The sequence below is a fragment of the Trichomycterus rosablanca genome, chromosome 2 (assembly GCF_030014385.1).
Source record: "Trichomycterus rosablanca isolate fTriRos1 chromosome 2, fTriRos1.hap1, whole genome shotgun sequence".
NCBI lineage: Eukaryota > Metazoa > Chordata > Actinopteri > Siluriformes > Trichomycteridae > Trichomycterus > Trichomycterus rosablanca.
Window position 1 is genome coordinate 33,346,783 of NC_085989.1, and position 19,110 is coordinate 33,365,892.

Sequence of the window (19,110 nt, forward strand, 5' to 3'; positions counted from 1 at the left end):
TATTTTGGTTCAGACATGTTCATTAGCATATGCAGAAGGATATTTAGAGAACCTACAACCCATTTGCCTGCAGAGTAAACACACCAGGCTTTGGTAAGCTGGTGATCCTTAATTCTTTAGCATTAGCGCTAAAGACTGTAACTTAAAACTAAGGCTTAAACACACAAAAAATCTATAATAGGTCCTTGACACAAAAGCACACAATGTAGCTGCACTTGAACACACCATAAAGACTACAGTTCCCGAAAAAAAGTTACACCACAATACTGTGCTCATGCAGCTTCTTCTGAAAAAGACTGCATCCCAAAAAAGTGTAAGAATTGGTATTTGGTCTCATTTTGTTGTTATTAAACACATTACTGACTCTAACACAGTAGTGTGTTTGCATCATGTGTGATACACATGGCCAAGCTGCACACTGAAGATACAGAAATTTAAATACAGGCTGTCTCTGTTTACAAAGAGCATGCAACCTAAGTTTAATTTGTCTCCAGAAAGGGACTCAAAATTATAGTAGCACACTGACTGTTATTTAATTTTTAGAGCCTGAAGTATACCTATGCTGATACCTTGAGTTTCAGCTTGGCTATCACTCGCTCAGGTGCCTACACAGACAGGTTTGGCTATGTCTAAGAGTGAGCAGACCTTAAGGATTCCTCACTGCTGCTGCAACTGCGGGCTCTGCTGGCTGGTCAATGGCACCTGCACAGAGACTATAATGATGATCAATATGTGACTTTCCATGCGAGATACGGATCCCTGTGGGAACTTACATCATGCAGGTGAAAAAGAAGTGGTTGGTACTGCATAAATAATCATAAAAAACATGACTGATTCAAGGAAACAAATCAGAATTTGGAAAATTAATTTGGAAGTGAATTAATTTTCAGAAATAGAAAAACCCTCTAAAAGCTTTATATAAAAAATAAATTGTAATCTAAGCTTATTGGAGCACATAAGTAAACTACACCCAGGCTTTGTACATTACTCTGTACAACTTAACCAACTGCAATGCGATTCATTTCTTGCCTCTCAAGATTGTCAGAATTTGTTACACCAATATATTACAACCTAAACAGACATTATAACCAATGATTGTTGGTGCAATTCACAAAGAGAAGGTTGAACATGCACAACATTTGAAGCTTTTTGTGCTGATAGAGAATACCTGCAATCATCTTAAAGCATGGCTGCGCCACAGAGCCGTGCGACTATTGAAAACTGGCATTCTTACATGCACTTACATGACACTTTAATAATGCCTGTACCCAATGAACTGTGCATGATAACCATCAACCTATAGTCAGCATCTTTTTAAACATAAATGACGGTAGGAAAACTGTAACTGACTGTAAACTGAACCATACATCCAAGACAGCAAACAGATTTATGATTTGGTGTATAAGAAACACAGTAAAATATTGTGGAAAATGTTCTAAATTACTGTCCACTATATGTAAAAAAATGTAACAAAAGATGAGTGCTTACTAAGTACCTAAGATCTGTGTAAGGGACAAAAGGCCCTACTAAATCAGGCTACTAATTAAATATCATACTTCATTAACTTGTGCCAATGTTTTTCCAGGACTAGTAAACATTGCCCTAAACACTCTGCAACATCCTCAAACATACCAAATTGCAGCCACTTAAAACAAGTATGAGACTCCTAAGTGTATATCCATGTTTCTAAAGGGCTGTGGAGTTGTATGCTTAATACTCACATTGTCTCAATTCCTCCAGTCCCCTTTTCAAAGACTCCTGAGACTGCAGCCAAATATGCGCAGTGATGACCTGCGTTGTGTTCCTTAATATAAATATAAAAATAACTTTTAAGTTCTGGTAATCTCTAAGATGCTGATTCGTGGATTTAGCCAGAACAGATTGGACATGAGACGCTTTAGTTCCTGGTTATTCCTTTTTCCCTGTTTCAGGTGGATTGTCAAGGTCCGGATCTGCTGCACAGCAGAAACACAGCTTCTGGGTAAATAATGAGATCTTTTCTGAATAGGAGAAACAGAGGAAAGATTTGGTTAAAATTGATAAGTGGAAAACAGGTTGCAAAAGCAAAGAAACCATTGTTTAATTAATGCTGTCGGTTAAAAATGTCTTTTAAATTCACTTCCAACAGCTAGCGCTCGTGTTGAACTGAGAGCAGAGCTAGTGTGAGTTCAGACTGCTGATTTGAGACTCACCCTCAACCAATCTTATTGTGTATGTGCCAGTTTACTTGCTCGTTCAGTGAGTATGTGCTACTGCTGTAATCCATACAGAAAACTCTTTTATACATAGATAATACATAACTCATTAACGGCTGAACTATCACACATTAAAACTCGTCAGGCTGCGTGCTAAACTCTACACTACTTATTATAACTACACTAATGGTGTCAAGACTTCATTATGATTAGCATGTTTGTTAGCGCTTGTAGTAAACAGTTACTACACTAAACGCTATAATCTGAAAGCTAAACTGCTTATAGTGTTTATGTCCATTTAACTATTCTACATTACTGCTACTGTCAGGGTAATGCTGTTTTTCATTTAATGAAGCACAAAGACCTGCTGCTATGCTCCTTTAATATTCTAACGCATTTGTCCCTAAGGACAAAAAATGGCCACTTCCCAAAAACTGCTGTAAAAATATCATACATTAATATTTTTTTCCACTTTAAATGGGTCAGACTTTTAAATCTACTTCTGCCTAAAATATACATACCAAATATTAATGATATTTTTAGGATTTTAACCCTTTAAATGCTGGTATGTTTACATAGCACCACTGTTTTTTTATCGGAAAAAAAAAACCCCCAAAAAAACTAAAATAATTTCCATAAAACACATTTCAAGGAGCATTTGATTCTTATTATTATTAGGCCCTGAGGTGGGTCAATGATTGGCAGCAACATTGATTTTGATGCATTTTAAATTTTTTTGCAGTGTCAGATTTAAAGAAAAACTCGCTTCCCCAAAACTGCTGCAAAGATAAATATTTTTTATTTTAAATGAGTCAACCAAAAAGGGGGAGAGGGCAAAAGAGAGAGAGAACAAGTAAGAGAGATGGTGAGAGACAGAGAGGGCGAAAGAGAGAGACAGACAGAGAGAGAATGTGTCCGAGTGTGAGAGTCCAGCTCAGGTGGCGCTGAGGCTGCAAACGGACAGAATGTGGTCCTTGCATGTGATTCTTCCACATAGGGCTGGGCGATTTTGCAATCACCTGATCGGGCTCATCGGCTCCGTATTTTGATTCAGTGAATCTTAATTAAACTCTTCTGTTTGTGTCTCATTTAGCCGATCATGTTTGCGCTCCTTGTTACTGAATCTAACCGTTACCGTGTATAATCCTTGTTGTCTTCCGTTTACTGTTTTGGTTTTCGCTGGTTTTGGACTTTACCTGATTTTGTTCACTGTTTTCGCCCTTTTTATATTAAACTTTCCCTGATTTATATTCCGCGGGCGTCTGGTCAGTTTCTGCTTCGTGACATGTTGGTATTTTAATTAAAATATAAAGTATGTAAACAATCGCGATTGTCACATTCTAACATCGGGTGAAAACGTTCATGCGAATTAACCGAATTAATCGTGAAAATCGCCCAGCACTACTTCCACATTTACAGCAGGTGCTCCCAACTCTTCTCTTTCTGTCTGTGCAAAAGTTGAACTGCCACCTGCTTTTATATTTACGAATGAGAGAGGGGCCTGCAGCAGCACCCTGCATATCTGCACCTATCCCTGCAGCAGCTGATGAGCGGGGAAGACGCCCCCTCTTTTTGATGTGTGGGGCATTTCTCCCACCTTGTGCGGTGTTTCGTGCTTAGGAGCAGCAATTCTTGCCCCGTCAAGGGATGTAAGAGACCAGTGTGTGGGTCTTTGTAAAAGCAAAGGTGGAGGAGAAGACCGCTCTTGCTCTTGCCTGGAGCAATTGAGGGGAAGCTCAGGCTTGTTTCTGTGAATTGTGCCAACCAGGGCCAGTTTCCTACTGAGCAGTTCCTCTGCCAGTGCGAAGGAGGTGAGAAAATTGTCACAAAATTGCCTCCTCCCCATACGACTGCGAGTCCTCGGAGGAGGTTGAGGAGCCATTCTCACACTCAGAGTGCATGATCAATCCCAGCGCCTCCTGGGTGCTGTAATGACTTGCCATCTCCAAAATGACCACTCCTGCACTACTGTAATACTTATACCCATGGCTGCAGTACACCTACATAAACAACCTGAGTGAGAGCCCAAACAATGTCCTATTTTGTTTTGGTTCTATCTACTCATCGTTTTTATTATTGAATTAGTTTATAATGCAGAGTGTGGTCTTCAAAGAGAAAAGATTTTTGAAGTTGGACACACACACACACACACACACACACACACACACAATTATCCAGCATCAATAGTGATACACACTTTTTAAGACACTTAGTTTATTTTTTCACACACACACCATTATCCAACATCAATAGCGACACACACTTATCAAGGCACACTTTTAGAAAACAGTAAAAATTGTGAAATTTTGCTGCATGCTTTAAAAGGGAAAAAGTAGCACTGACTGTTAGAATAATATATAAATTAAAAATTGAAAGCTAGTAGTTAAAAATGAAATCTTTACCTAAATGAAAGCATTAGTTTTATGTTCAGATAAATGTGGGTTAAAAAAAATGCATTTTCAATGGTTTTCAATGGGACTTAGGAACAAATGTGTCGGTTGTGTAGCTTAGCCATTTTAGGAATTGACATAATTCAATAAAAAAAATTTTTGACAATAAAAAAATGGCACAAAATGTCCCTAAGATCTCTTAAGGGTTAAATCCCTAATATGGACACTCCTACTTAAGTTTATATGTTTCAGTCACACCACACCCATTGCTTACAGCCATATATACACACCATTCATTCTATAAAATTAATTATATGCAAGGCAGACCTTAATTAACGTCAGTGCCTGACCTCACAAATACTATTAGGACTAAATGGGCACAAATTTTAACAGGCACAGGCGTCCACATACTTCTGGCCAAATAGCAAGTACATTCTCATACTTTCCAGCACAAAAAAAAAATCACTAAATTTAAAAAATCCCACATGAAGTTTGTGTGCTTTCAATTTCAGATACAAAGCAGTTAAACAAGTACCATATTGAGATAAGAGAAGTGAGAAGGTCTGCTTGCGTGACACCTGGAGTGGGTGAAACAGTCACTTTCCACAAAGCATTCCTTTGAAGAGTAAGCTAGGCCAATTATGACATTATGAAATGCCCTTTCACTCACTAATAATTAATCCACAAAGCTAAGACCTGGCAAAGCATTATACAGTTGCATCAACAGCCAAAAATCCTGAGATTAAATATCACTGTTGTAACTCACCCAGCATTTTGCCTAAGAAGGCCGGTCTAGAACCCGAAGGCAGGTACACACAGATGAAATAGACTGGAGCTCCAGAAAGGGCCACGGCAATGCCCACCAGAGAATTGATTGTGTCACTGTACAGTGGCACCACCACCAAGAACACACTACACAAACAGTACACTATTGGAAAGAACAGACTCAGCTACACACGCACACACACACACAAAATAAGATTGGATTTGAATAATTGGTTATGACTATTGGGTATATAACATTTTCATGCATTCAAGTGAGTTAGCAAATGAGATTTCACCTTGATGGGACGAGGCATTTCCGGAGCCTTTATGCGCAGGTAGATTTGACTGGCAATGGAGAGTCCAATAAAGAGCCAGTAATTAAAGCTGAAGTAGTTTATAAGCTGGAAGACATCCCTCACACATAAAAAGAGCAAGCTCATGCCACCCTACAAATAAAAAACACACACCAAGTTTGGAATTGTTACTAAAAGTGTATCTCTAAAAAAAAAAAAAAAACATTTTCAAAGTAGTTGTTCTTTGGCTACGGTAATGTTCACTCACGTTGAACAGTAAGGCTGGGATTGGTGTGTAGCGTTTGACGTGGATCATGGACAGAAAGTTGGGCAAATGACCCTCCCGTGATCCTACAAAGAACAACCTGAAAGAAAATTGAGAGTAAAAAACTTTTTATTGCGTAAACTTCTGATGTTAATAAAGTCGCCTGCATTATTTCCACCGCACAGCCTTTTCCCAACAGATAGCATAAAAAATATGCACCACTCAGATATCATATTCCCTGGAAGAGAAACAATGTGATTCAGTCATTCATTAGATTTACACAGCTTGCCACAGCAAAGTATGACAGGCTTCCGGGGTTTGTATGATCATACCAAACATCCATAACTTACTGTACACCTGTTTTATTAAGACTGACCTGGAGGCAGCAATGATGGAGGAGTTGAGGCCACCGTAACAGGAAATGGCTACAGACAGGGGAATCAGCCAGCGTGCCCAGCCAAGAACACTGTCAGCAAACGTCTGTACACAGACAACACTCGTTTTACAATCTCTGATCATAGAAAGAGTTTACATAGACTACATAAGGGCAGTAAAGTACAACAGACCAGCGCTTGTTTTATTAGGCGATCGTTATAAACCGATTAGTCCTCTGCTGTACAGTGATAACCAGGCAACAGAGCATCTCATTTCCTGTTGTGGAATAATATTGCATAGTCTCAGGAGAGAGTCTGCTGCCTGAGGCTTCTGATCAGTGGATAAACACATTGAGACATGAAATAACCTGACCAGATGCTGGCAATTACAAGCTGCTGTGCGACTTACCGGAGCCAAGAATGAAATGACGTGGACAGCATGTGTGCATACGCTTCAGCTTGATTAAGCTGGTAAGAGAACCTTACAGCCACCAATTTAGCATTGTGCAAAGTGCATCCCATAACCACACACATCTATCACAAAGCATATAGTTTGGCTTGATAATACTACATGCACATTAACAGGCCAAGGAGAGCAGCAGACTAGCATGCGGTTTTCACCTGCCAGCTGTACGTTCCCCAACAGAGCCGCATTGCATACTGGGAAAGGCTCTTTGCTAAACGTGCCGGCACCCTGACCAATCCTAGAGGTCACATATGGCAGTGGCCCCATCCAGCCTTCCCTCCCTCAGACTCCCACTGCAAGCACTGCTGAGGTGCAAACTCGTGAGCTTAAGCACTCTATAGTGTTAAGCTGGCATATTACACCACCCCCATTAAGAAACTTAAACCATATTTATACACCCTAAAATGACATTTCTTTTATGGTCAGTACTTTACCATGCTTTCTTAGTTCTGTCACTTGGAAACATTACATACCTTTGCCAAGTCAATGTGATATGAGCAGCCTAGGTTACACTTTACCGCACAGCATCTTTAAGTAGGGTGTAACATGTACTCCAATCACAACACTACCAGTATTTGTCTGAGTTAAATATAACCATTTTGTTTAGAGCTTTTTTGAATTTTTCACAGACCAGTTCTTTAGAAACTGTAAAAACAATTGAACAAATTATGCCATTCTGCTTGGCAGCAACATGCCACTGTAGACAAGTGATGGACAGATGGAGAGGTGAACATGGCTAGAAAGTTCCTTTTTATCATCCAAATCCCTTTTACTAACAATGCCACATTTAAACTTTGACCAAGTGCAAAACTGAATACATTCAATACATTCTGGCTAAAAGTTAACTGCAATAATGTAAATAATGTCGAACAAAGTCACACACTTACCACAGCTACTGCTTCACTCTGCAGCACAGTGTTTACATCCATAACTGCATAATAGGCCACATTTGTCAGGAGGTAGATGATTGTGACAATGGGCATGGAGATGGCTATAGACAGTGGCAGGTTCCTGGTAAAAGATCATACAAATTAGAAATAAAGAGCACAGAGCAATATTTGATATTATATTCAATATTATTCATATTTATATTATATACAGTGGTGCCAACGTCAATTGGTTCTGGGACTGGCGTAGAGTTTAAAAGGCGTTGAGTTTTAAGGTATTTTCTCCCATACGGATGTATGGGAAACCTGTTAATGCGTTCCATGGTCCCGTGGAACTGCATATATTTTAGGCTAATATAAAATAATGAGGTTGTTTTTGATACTTGTACACTGAAAATAACACAATTATAATATAAAAAACACTGATTCTCACAATTTCTCAGAACCACGAGCTGTAACACAAGTTCAAAAGTGAAACAGGAGAAAAATCCAGCTAAACACAGATACATGTGAAGCTTTCGGAGTAAATCTGACAGTTATTCCACACAAATGCAGCTTCGTCTCATATGCACACTTTGATGATGTATTACTGTACCGCTGAAGCCAAGCGCTGAACAAAGCAACTGGTCATTGTTTATTTGAAATTAAATAAATACATTTTTTTTAAAACAAACTGAACACGTTGTTACCACTGTATATGCGTCCTCACCTCTCTGGGTTTTTGATCTCCTCAGTGATGAAGTTCAGAGTGTCCCAGCCAGAGTAAGAGTACAGAGCAGAATACAAGGCCAAAGCCATGTCCCCAGGGTTCAAATTTGAGTCCTTAAATGAGTCCTCAAAGTTCTGTGTTTTACCTGCAATGTTACCGAAAATGAGAACACCAGACACACCAGACAGTGTTTATTTACACTAGGATTGTATCTGAGGTTTTCTTAATATTTCACAGTGTGTAATAGGTACTAATAGTGTACATTTTCTTACCTTGGCCCAGAACAAGCATCCCAGCAATAATGATAACAATAAGAGCAAGAACTTTGGCTACAGTAGAGATGACTTGTAGGATAGCACCCCACTTCACTTTCATGCAGTTCACAAAGGTCAGCAAACCTGCAGACAGAGAGAAGCTTTTTCTTCATTTTCAGGGAACAACGTAAAACATGTAAAGCCAGTTACACGGTCAAGATTGCCAGTTTCTGCAGCAGAAGAACATCCCCATACCATCACTGACCCACCTCCATGTTTGACTGTAGGAATAACATTCTTTTGGTTTTCTCCTTTTTTGCATGAGAGATACTACTAATCCATATGGTCAAACAGGTTCGTTGATTGTCACTCCACTGACCTGTGTCCCAGATGAGATTTCTAAGGCCTTTTGATTAAAATGTTGGGTTTACTCCCACAATCCTTTTGTTGCAATGACACTCAGCTTTTGTGCAGCTCCTTGGTTTTCACCATGATTGCAACACACCTTGAACACTTAAATCTCTGGGTGGTGTTTACACATCACAGCTGAAGCAAATAAAGGTTAGTTGTTGAGTTCCCAATAGTTAGGTCATGTTGTAACCCAACTTTAGGTCAGACTAGCTAAGTTTTAAAATCAGCAATATTATGTAGCAGTTGCATAATTGCAAATTATGTTCTGCTTTATTAGTTTATTTGCTACCGCATTCAACTGAACGACTTTATGTAAAGCAAAATCTAGCTCTGCAATAAAATTTAGAGTTAAAAATCCTTATTTTAGGCGCCCAGGTGGCACAGTGGAATATTCCACTAGCAATATTCAACTCCTCGGTTTGAAACTCGATGGTGCCTCCGGTCAGCTGGGCGCCATCTAGCGGGCATAATTGACAGTGCCTGCAGCAGATACGAATTGGCCACCATATCTGAAGGGTGGGGGCCGGACTATTTGGCGGAAGAGACGCCTGTGCAGAATGCATGGGCGAGAAGTGGAGGGCTGTGCACGTGTCGGAAGAGGCGTGTGCAGTGATGTGCTCTCCTCAGATGCAATCGGGTATCCCTCAGCAGCGGAAGACAAAAATGAATGCGCCAAATCGAGAGGAAAATGCATTAAAAAATCCTTATTTTCCTTAGGGTGCGGGTGAATATTTCTGATTGCAACTGTATGTTGCACCACAACACATATGTGACTAGCCAAGTAATGCTTGCACACTGTTCACATAACAGCACATGGTGCTTTTTGTTTTGTGTGTACTTTTTACTTTCCGGTAGGGGGTTTATTTCTCAGGAAATAAAAAGATACATTCAGTGACACAGTTACAGGGCAGGAAATTTTAGTTAGGATTATGCTCGTTGCTTAGAAGGAAAACAGTAATGACTCTTTCGCTGCTCTGCTTTGTCTTTAGTTTACAAACATAAACCACTAGAGGTGAGATATATGATATAATATTAATAAGTTAAAAACTTTATGGGAACACCTGTACATCTCCACATTCATGCATTGACCCAATCAGCACAGTGCATGAAATACTATAGACACCAGTGATAAGCTTCAGATAATATCTTGATCAAACACCAGAATAGGAAAAGTTTTGCCTTGTGTCGAAACATTGTTAGTGTCAGACAGGCTGGCCTGAATGTCAAAAACTACTGATCTTCTGCCCAACAGTCTCTAGAGTTAACACAGAATGACCACCGTGGACACAGGCTATATAGTATTGTTATAACTTGCCGTAGACAGCATGAATCCATGGACCCAACCTCCTTTGTGTCAACAGTCCAGACCAGTGTTCATGGTTTAATGATATGGAAATGTTTTTGGTCTTAATGAGTACTGATGCTGATCTACTTTCAGCATAGCATTCTGCCCTATTCCATCAAAGGAATCTCCACATTCCCCCATTTGCTCCCACCTCCAACACCCAATGTCATACAGCTTCCATTAACATGGTAATAAGTTACCAGTTCTTCCTACTTAGTATAAACATGTGTTCCTAATAAAGTGACCAGTAAGTGTATGGAGATGTATATGCAAAATGCATTGGCAGCCATGATGTTTATTAACATTCACTCTCAGTATTATTCAGCAGTGTTCAGGCTATGGATTAAGATTCACACATGGCTCTGTATTTTAATTTAGCATCATAAAATAATATTAAATAATGCATGTTTGTAGCAAATTGCAAAGGTCAAAGCAAATTATTCCTATTGGGAAGAATTAATGAGACGGTCATGACTCCACAGCTAATGGTGGTTAACGTATGCAAGTTATGTAATATTGCACAGATGGTGGTTTTAAAATATTACAAAAAAGATTACTAGCTATATCAGCAAATGCATTACTTCTTTGGCCACTGGTGGCCAATTAAAGACAACGGCTCTCAGTTCTGGCTTTCATTTACCAAAATAAAACCTGAACAACATAGAGACTGGAGGGTATAACTGGTTTTACCTGCAGCATCTACTGTGGTCAGTCTCCACATTCCCCCATTTGCTCCCACCTCCAACAACCCATCCCTCCAATGATGATCTGAGATCAAGTGATGGTGGGCTTGAGCATTATACCGCTGTGCCATCCAAGCACCCCAAAAGACCATTACGAACCTGTCGTAGCCCCAATTTAAAATTTCGGCAGCCTGACATCACATCACTTACTCTAATTCGTTAACTACACACTAATTTGCTCATTCTTTCTGCATTAGTTCATATATAATGACATTTCCATCCAATTACTAAAAAGCAATGCAAATGTTATTTTGTTGCTGTGCAACAAGTAATTTGTGTTGAAATGTTGTCTCTGGCGAAATATATTAGCCATAATAAAGACTGGCATTTTAAACAATGTTGCTTTATTCTTTCCTTTGCTTTGTATTACTTTTTTTATAAAATCAACAAATCACTCTGTTGTGTGTTATTGCAAATAAGCATGATTTTCTGCACCTGACCTGTTTGTTGCTCCGATAATAATTTTACTGTCAAAAGTAAAGAATTACAGATGGAAAAAGACTGTCCAGTGTTATGTGCAATTGCATGTGGCAACAGAAATATAATGTATAGGGCTGTCGTTTATTGCGTTAATTAACATAAAAAAAATTAATCGAAAATAAAACATTTTAATCAAACGATTTTTTTAATGGGCTTTGTTTGTGCCACTTTAAACATACGTCACTGTGGTCATTTGCGCTGCTTTAACATAGCAACACTGTGTTTATAGTGTATAGCCATAACACAGTTTTTCCGGTTTGCAGTCATGAGTAACAAATTACTCTACCTGTGCTGCTACATATAGCAAAAATGTTTGTTCTCAGAAAGCGTGAGAAATCATCACTAGACAAAATTAGAGTTATTAATTGACGCTTTAATATCATCTTCGGTCAAAGCACGCCTTTGTCTCGTCAGGCGTCTGCACGCACGGATACACGTTACAGGCAAAATGAGCTCAGACAATTTTATTTCAGAGGAATTTGGATGGAAAGCTCATGTACTACACACGTCGTGGGAACATTACAAACTACTGGTGTTAAATGGATCGCAATGGACTGTAGATGCTTTAACATAGTTAACGATGTGGGTCGACATGACGTTATATGTGTTGCATCTAGAAATGGTCCATATCAGTACCTGGAGCACTTGTTTTCAGTGGCAGGGTTACGAACAGGAAAAAAGATCCTCACTTTTGCCAGATAATGTGAACAGACATTTTAAATAAAGATGGGTAGCTGTTACCAACTCTATATATAGGCATTGGCTGGCTTTCTAAAAAATAATTTAGATTTCATAATTAAAAAAAAAAAAAATGTTGCTTAGTTATTTTTGCAGTCGATTAATCACAATTAATTTGGTTCTTTAATTGCGATTAATCTTGATTGAACTTTTTAATCATGTGACAGCCCTAATAATATACACTATATCGCCAAAAGAATTCGGACACCTGACCATGAGCTTGTTGGACATCCCACTCATAAAATAAATGGTAATAAAATAGAGTGCCCTTTATGTAACCTTTTCAGATGTAACAGCCACTCTTCTCACAAGACTTTGAAGTACGTCTGTACCCAAAAATTCGTGCCCATCAAAAAGAGCATTTGTGAAAGAGCGAAAGAGCACTGTATGGCTGAGCACTCATGTTTATCACGAAAGCCTCAATGTGTTCCAATTCATTCTAAAGCAGTTAGTGGGTCTGAGGTCTGGGATCTGTACAGGAACTGAAGTTTCTTTAAACCAAGCTTTTCTTCATGTCTTTATAGAACTTGCTTTTTTTTACAGGGACACATGCATTGCGGAACAGGAAAGAGCCTTCCCAAACTGTTGCTGCAAAGTTTGAAGCATACAATTTACTTTATATAATCTATTTCTTACACCTGTTAGCCAGTGTTGTGGCTGAAACAAATAATTTCAATAATGAGAAGGGATGCCCGTCACCCCTTTAACACCCATATACATAGTAATTAAAGAATGAAATAACCAGTAATTAACCATAACCACCAAATAAACATCAGCTCTAAACACACTTAGAAAACACAATGATCAAGTGAACTTACCAATAATGAGAGCTGCAATAAGGCGTACAGCCCCATACGGAGCCAAACAGGTGGGGTAGAATGGTTGTACAAGGTAGCTGGAAAAAGTGAGAGCGATGACTGCCTGACAAGCTGGCTCTACAATCAGCAGTGAAGTCCACAGGCGGATAAATGCCAAAAAGCCACCAAAAGCCTCAAGAATGTAAGCATAGCTGGCACCTGATTTGGTGATTGTAGTACCAAGTTCAGCATAACAGAGAGCACCGAAGACAGAGAAGATGCCACCAATGGCCCACACCAAAAGTGAAAAGCCAAAGGAGCCTGTGTACTGCAGCACACCCTTTGGTGATACAAAAATTCCTGAGCCGATCATGTTGCCCACTATGAGACAGACACCATGCAGCAGCGAGATCTCCTTCTTCAGACGCAAGGAGCTGGAGGAGCTTGTGTCCACATCTTTCGCCATGGCCGCACACTGTGGAGTGAAAAGCACCTAATAAAGCTGCAGGAAGAAAAATCCAACTGAGGGCGGTTAAGGGTGGTGCACAAGGATCATGCATAAGGAAGTCAGTTATATAACTTCTTTTCTTACAGGATGAAATCTGTTGAAGAAAGAAAGACAATTAGGAGGGAGAACCAACAACTGTGGACAAACTGCATATCTGGACATAAAGGTAGAGCAGATTTCAACCCTGTTTAAATACTTAAAATTTAATAATGCGCCCAAGATATATTTAGTGTCCCCTTCACAATTATAAAAAGGAATATATTAAATTCATGTTTTGGTGAATTTGCTTAATCTCATGCTGAAAAAACCCCCAGAAAAATCCAACCTTTAATTGATTTACATATACATATTTATATATATAACAGGGGTGTCCAAACTACGGCCCGCGGGCCAACTGCGGCCCGCCATCCATTTTTAATTAGACGTATCCAAGTCGAAAAATATAATGGACTACGACCCACACATAATATTTGTGCTTAACTGTGTTGTACCACATCCCCTATTTCTCTTGTCTCTCCCTTCATACAGGACACTGAAGAGGGATCAGCACCCTAAGAAACAATCTGAGGCTGTCACTGAGAGCATGACCTGTCAACCTTTTTGTAAAAAAAAAAAAAAAATCTACTAATGGAGAGCTGTGATGGAGGTTTTTTTTCTTCAAACATTATTTGCCTGCATTTGATTGATTTTGCCAATATTCATGCATTAGAAGTGAGACAGTATACCTCAAGTCTAGTGAGTGGCCCAGTCCTTTGTATATTTTTCTGTATGCAGCCCTCAGGAAAAAAAGTTTTGACACCCCTGATATATAATGATATAAATTTCTCAAAGCTGTTCTTCAACTTGGGATAGTCAAGAGTACATGTGTTTGTGTTGTAGTAAATGTGGTTGTGTTATAGGTAATTATTTAATTAAAATAATTATTTAAAAAAATATAAAAAAGTTTTTTTTATAGTGTAAGATTAAGCAAGGTAACCAAAAGTTGAATGTCTTATAACTTTTTACTTGTCTATACCAGGGGTACCAATAATTGAGAGGTACCAATAAAATCAAAAGGGGACTGTATAAATCTAACTGCCTAAATTCAGTAAGAAGGTGGTCTTAAACATTTAGACTGATATTATATTAGCATAAAATCTTATCCGGATAATAAAGAAAATCTCTGTTATACTGTAAAAGACTTACAGAATAACCTGATGAAGGCTGGGACAAATGTGTCCGTGGTAAGCATATGAATCACTCAACAACTGAGGACTTCATGCACTGACTCACCAAGCACGCCACTCTTGACCAAGAAGCAATGTAAGGGATGTCTGGAATACTCCAGAATGAATTTGCATAGATCTGCTGAGTTCTGGGTTACAGTTCAAAGGAGTCATAATTTAAAACTGGAGCTATTTGGCCATATGGATCAGTGGTTTGTCTGATACACTTACTGAAATTGCTCATTAGAGGTTATCTAGGTAAGAGGATGTTCCACCCAGTACTGAGGCTGGGATGAATAATACATTAGTCAAAACTGCAAGATGTCATTTTAACCAAAAATAGTCAAAGTTTGTATTTGTTACGGGTGTAACTTTTTAATTTAAACATTTTTAAACACATGAAAGCACACAATTTACAAAAACTGTCTTAAAGTTTTAGAAGATGGGCTGCCACGTGTTTTGATTCACTGTGGAGAACTGTTGAGAGAAACTTCACACTTGGGTCACTGTACCAAATTGCTGGGAACAAATAATGGGTACATCTTTTATTTATTTTTAGTAAGTAGAAATGGTATTTTTCTCGTCTTGCCAACATAAGTAATTTAAGGTAATTTATAGTTCTTTTGTGAGGCATGTAAACTAAGCTACAAGTACAGCTCTACACATACAGAATTTGGTTCTTATCAAGCTTAACAGAAATAAACCGCCAGTAGCATCCCATGATTTTCTAGAATAAGCTCCCTTAAAATACACACAAAAGTTGTTCCCAATCTTTATTCAAGTTCAAAAACATTGTTAAAAGATGTTCGGATAGCATTAATACATTACAGAAGACGAAAACGTGCACAACATGACGCAATTCAGCAGTGGCTAACCGGTTAGCATCTTCCTGCCTCATTATCTTTTATAGGTTACTAACAATAAACATTAGCTTATTAGCAGAGTTAAGTTAAAGTTATAATAGAGTTTATATGTCGATTCCTACCTTTAACTAAGCCTCAGAGAAATGTCTTGCGCTCTAAGTCATTGAGGCAATGCTGCCACAATAAACCCTCACCAGAGGCTGTCAAGGCTACGGAAAAGAAATGAATCTTTTTTAAGGAGTCGACTCAGTTAGCCATCAGTACAATGTAAAGTAGAAGGGCTGAGTTTCGGTTCATTAGAATCTCAGAGATTCGTGTTTGCTTTTTTAAAAAGTGTTTAGTCTTGTGTTTTATGTTAAAAATTATATATATATATATATATATATATATATATATATATATATATATATATACAGTATATATATATATAAATAATGCTTAAAGATTTTCTATACAATGTTTAAAGCAATGTTTTGAATAATCCGTTTTAAAACATTCTTTAAAAAATTAAAAATTGTACATATGTTGTTTGTTCTTATTATTTATTAATCATATTGCCAATCACACCACAAAAGTAAAAAATTATTTAATTTTTTTATTCTCCATATATGGGGTGTTTGTTCAAAAACACTGGATCAACCAGTTTTAGGTCTTGTTCAGACTTGGGGCAATACTGGCTGTTGGAATGCAGACCAAGCAAGGTGAGATAATCCAGGTCCCACACTTAGTGGTGCATAGTTCCATACACACACTACCTTTTACTGATTTGCATGTTGTGAGAGCCTAGGTAGTTTAGGAAATCTGTTAAAATTATTACTTAAATAATTAAAATACAAATAAAATAAAATGTTATGTATGTATTGATTAGATTGTAGATGTAACAAACGTTCTTCTGCGTTCCTCATAGGCACTGTGATTATCTATATAATTTCTCCTCCTCCCATCTGTGTGTTCTTTAATTTAATGGCTTTATAAATCACAATAAAGTTATTATGACTTTGCAGAGTACTGTCCACCAGTACTGTCCAAAGCCTACAATCGTGTATGGATTTATCTCATGTTTATCTCAAGTTCATCTTGTTGGGTTTGTGTATTTACAAATATTTGGTCCCCCACCCCAATGTTCAATTCATGGCTATGGCCTTGATGCAAACACACATTGGGTTTCAGCCACACCCATTTCTGACAAGTGCTTGACAAGCACACAGCCTTTCAAACTCCATAGACGAACACTGTGTACTACTAAGCTTCCAAAAGCCTTTAAATGCAACAATGCAAAATATTGGACTCTGCCAGGATTAACCATGCTTTACCTTCTGGCAGTCTGACAAATGCTAACTGATTTAGGGAATGCGAGGTCAACACCAAGTTTTGTTACTGAGCTGGTTGAGTCTTAGAGGAGTTTTGTATGTTCTTCCCAAGTCCCCACGGGATTTATCTGGGTAATCTAATCTACAGCAGTTCATAACAGAGGTCTGTTTACAGATGGTGTGGTATGAAAATGTAAATAAACTGAGCATTTTCTTATCATGTCAGCTTACAATAGATTAATAATGCCACTATTCATTATGGGCCACCTATAAACGTATTTAGAGAGACAAGCTGCCAATTAAAATCTGTACTCAGGCTGCATTTGGCCCATAGGCTGGATTTTGGCATGACTTTTATAACGGGATATAATTCAGGCAGTTGGTTTATAACAGTAATAATGATAATAATGATAATAATACTAATACTACTACTACTACTACTACTACTAATAATAATAATAATAATAAAAGGTATGAGTAAAAATGAAAACTGAAAATAGAAACTCCCGACCAATATGGATACAAATGTGGGGACGAAAAGTACAACACCGACTAAGTTCCGAAGGAACAAGATAAAGAGTGCTGACATCTGCATCTGCAGAAAACCGGATATCATGCCTGGCATCTAAGTGCAAGCAACTTTCTGTTGTGCAAACCATGATTAAGTAGAGTAATTTCCACCAGGAGCTAATTAACGCTCAATGAGACGCAAAGATTGATAATTAAAGGAACTGATACAGTGAATCATGTCCGACTCACACCCAGTGGCATGGCACATGGGCATAATTCTGTAACTTGCTACACCTCAGATGCGGCTGGTGGCTGTGTTACAATTTATAACACAGGATGCTTTATTTTAAAACCCAACAGCTCTCATCTGCTTGGTGCGAGGCCCGATACAGTGAGATTTATGCTGATGTATCGCATGTGATCCTTTTTATACTTTTTATTTGTTTTATATTTCTATTCTCATTTTTCTCTATCTCTCTCTACTCATCTGTGCCTGTGGCTTAATAGTGGTCGACTGCCTTAATATGCTTACCACAGTTTGCAATAATTTTAATGAGAAATTGAAAAGGTAATGGTGTGTAACACTAGGTAACACGTGAAATGAGTGAATGCTAAACGCTAGTCTAAAACTAACCAGTAGTTATTAAAACAAACTCATCCAACATTACAAAAATTACAAAAATATATAGAATATAGCGTATGCTGCCACCTCGTGGTTAGTAGAGAATGTGCATTATTTAGGATTTTGGAACATTTCTGCTGCTGACATTATTAAGTCAATGGGATAATATAAGGCCTGCTTGCATTTAAATTAATCCCTAAAGATTTTAGTGGGGCTAAGGTCTGGGCTAGACATTTTCTTTAAATAGAGTCTCTATCGGTTTGTATTTATCAGGATAAAACACTAACTAAATTAGTAGACTAGTTTTTTTAATTACTGTATTCCTTACTAAGTTGACATTGACAAGTTGACAGTGACAGTAAAATTGACTGTTTGTGCTTTAGTGGAGGTGAAGACCTGGGTGCTTATAATTTTAATGATGTGTTCAATATTGGATTCAGTGGGGTTTGCCTCACTCCAACATTAGTGAGGCTAATTATGAGAACAGGGTAAGACTTTGGGCATTTGCGTGAGTAAGCAGTTTTGTGGCTGAGCTGTACTCCTAGATATTTGTACTTCACAGGGAGAGCTCAAAGGGTTCAAACCTTCCCTCACACTACTGTCTGTAAGGTGGTTGACATGTTCTTCTCATGTCTGAGTGTGATTCCACCAGATAATTTATTAAACAGGGCAATTTAGTAGGAGAGTGAATGTTTAAATGTGTGGTGCCCTGTTTAGCATGTATTCTTGTAGATCAGGTTTCCATGTGGTACCAGTCAAGTCAACTTTATTTATATAGCGCTTTTTACAATAGACATTGTCTCAAAGCAACTTTACAAAATCCAGGACCAGCAGATACAAAAAAAAAAAAAAACAGGCTTCAGTGACCCCGATCAGGATAATGCAGTTACTGAAGATAAATAAATAAAATTACATTACATACAATATTTCAATACATATTTAAGGTTTGTAATGCTACTGTGTCGCATACACACATTGCT

The 19,110-nt window shown here is 38.1% G+C and overlaps 1 protein-coding gene across 1 annotated transcript; it reads right to left on the bottom strand.

The window, feature by feature from the left end:
• Window positions 1-1,831: 1,831 nt before the first annotated feature.
• On the bottom strand, window positions 1,832-13,578 carry si:dkeyp-120h9.1 (Y+L amino acid transporter 2-like). Its single transcript, XM_062990752.1, has 9 exons — window positions 13,134-13,578; window positions 8,617-8,742; window positions 8,345-8,489; window positions 7,636-7,759; window positions 6,285-6,388; window positions 5,912-6,008; window positions 5,647-5,796; window positions 5,352-5,535; window positions 1,832-2,000 (listed from the first exon to the last, which is right to left on the bottom strand). Exons 1-9 carry the CDS (start codon window positions 13,576-13,578, stop codon window positions 1,909-1,911), a joined length of 1,467 nt encoding a protein of 488 aa, XP_062846822.1. The 3' UTR covers window positions 1,832-1,908.
• Between the last annotated feature and the right edge of the window lie 5,532 nt (window positions 13,579-19,110).

What these genes read in the sequence shown, in the direction of transcription:
- si:dkeyp-120h9.1 (XM_062990752.1), bottom strand. Translation starts at nt 13,578, where the DNA reads ATGGCGAAAGATGTGGACACAAGCTCCTCCAGCTCCTTGCGTCTGAAG. An exon ending in AGAGTGAAGCAGTAGCTGTG is followed by an intron (nt 6,389 to 7,635) that starts GTAAGTGTGTGA and finishes GTCTGTGTACAG; the next exon opens with ACGTTTGCTGACAGTGTTCT. An exon ending in TCCCAGCCTTACTGTTCAAC is followed by an intron (nt 5,797 to 5,911) that starts GTGAGTGAACAT and finishes TTTTATTTGTAG; the next exon opens with GGTGGCATGAGCTTGCTCTT.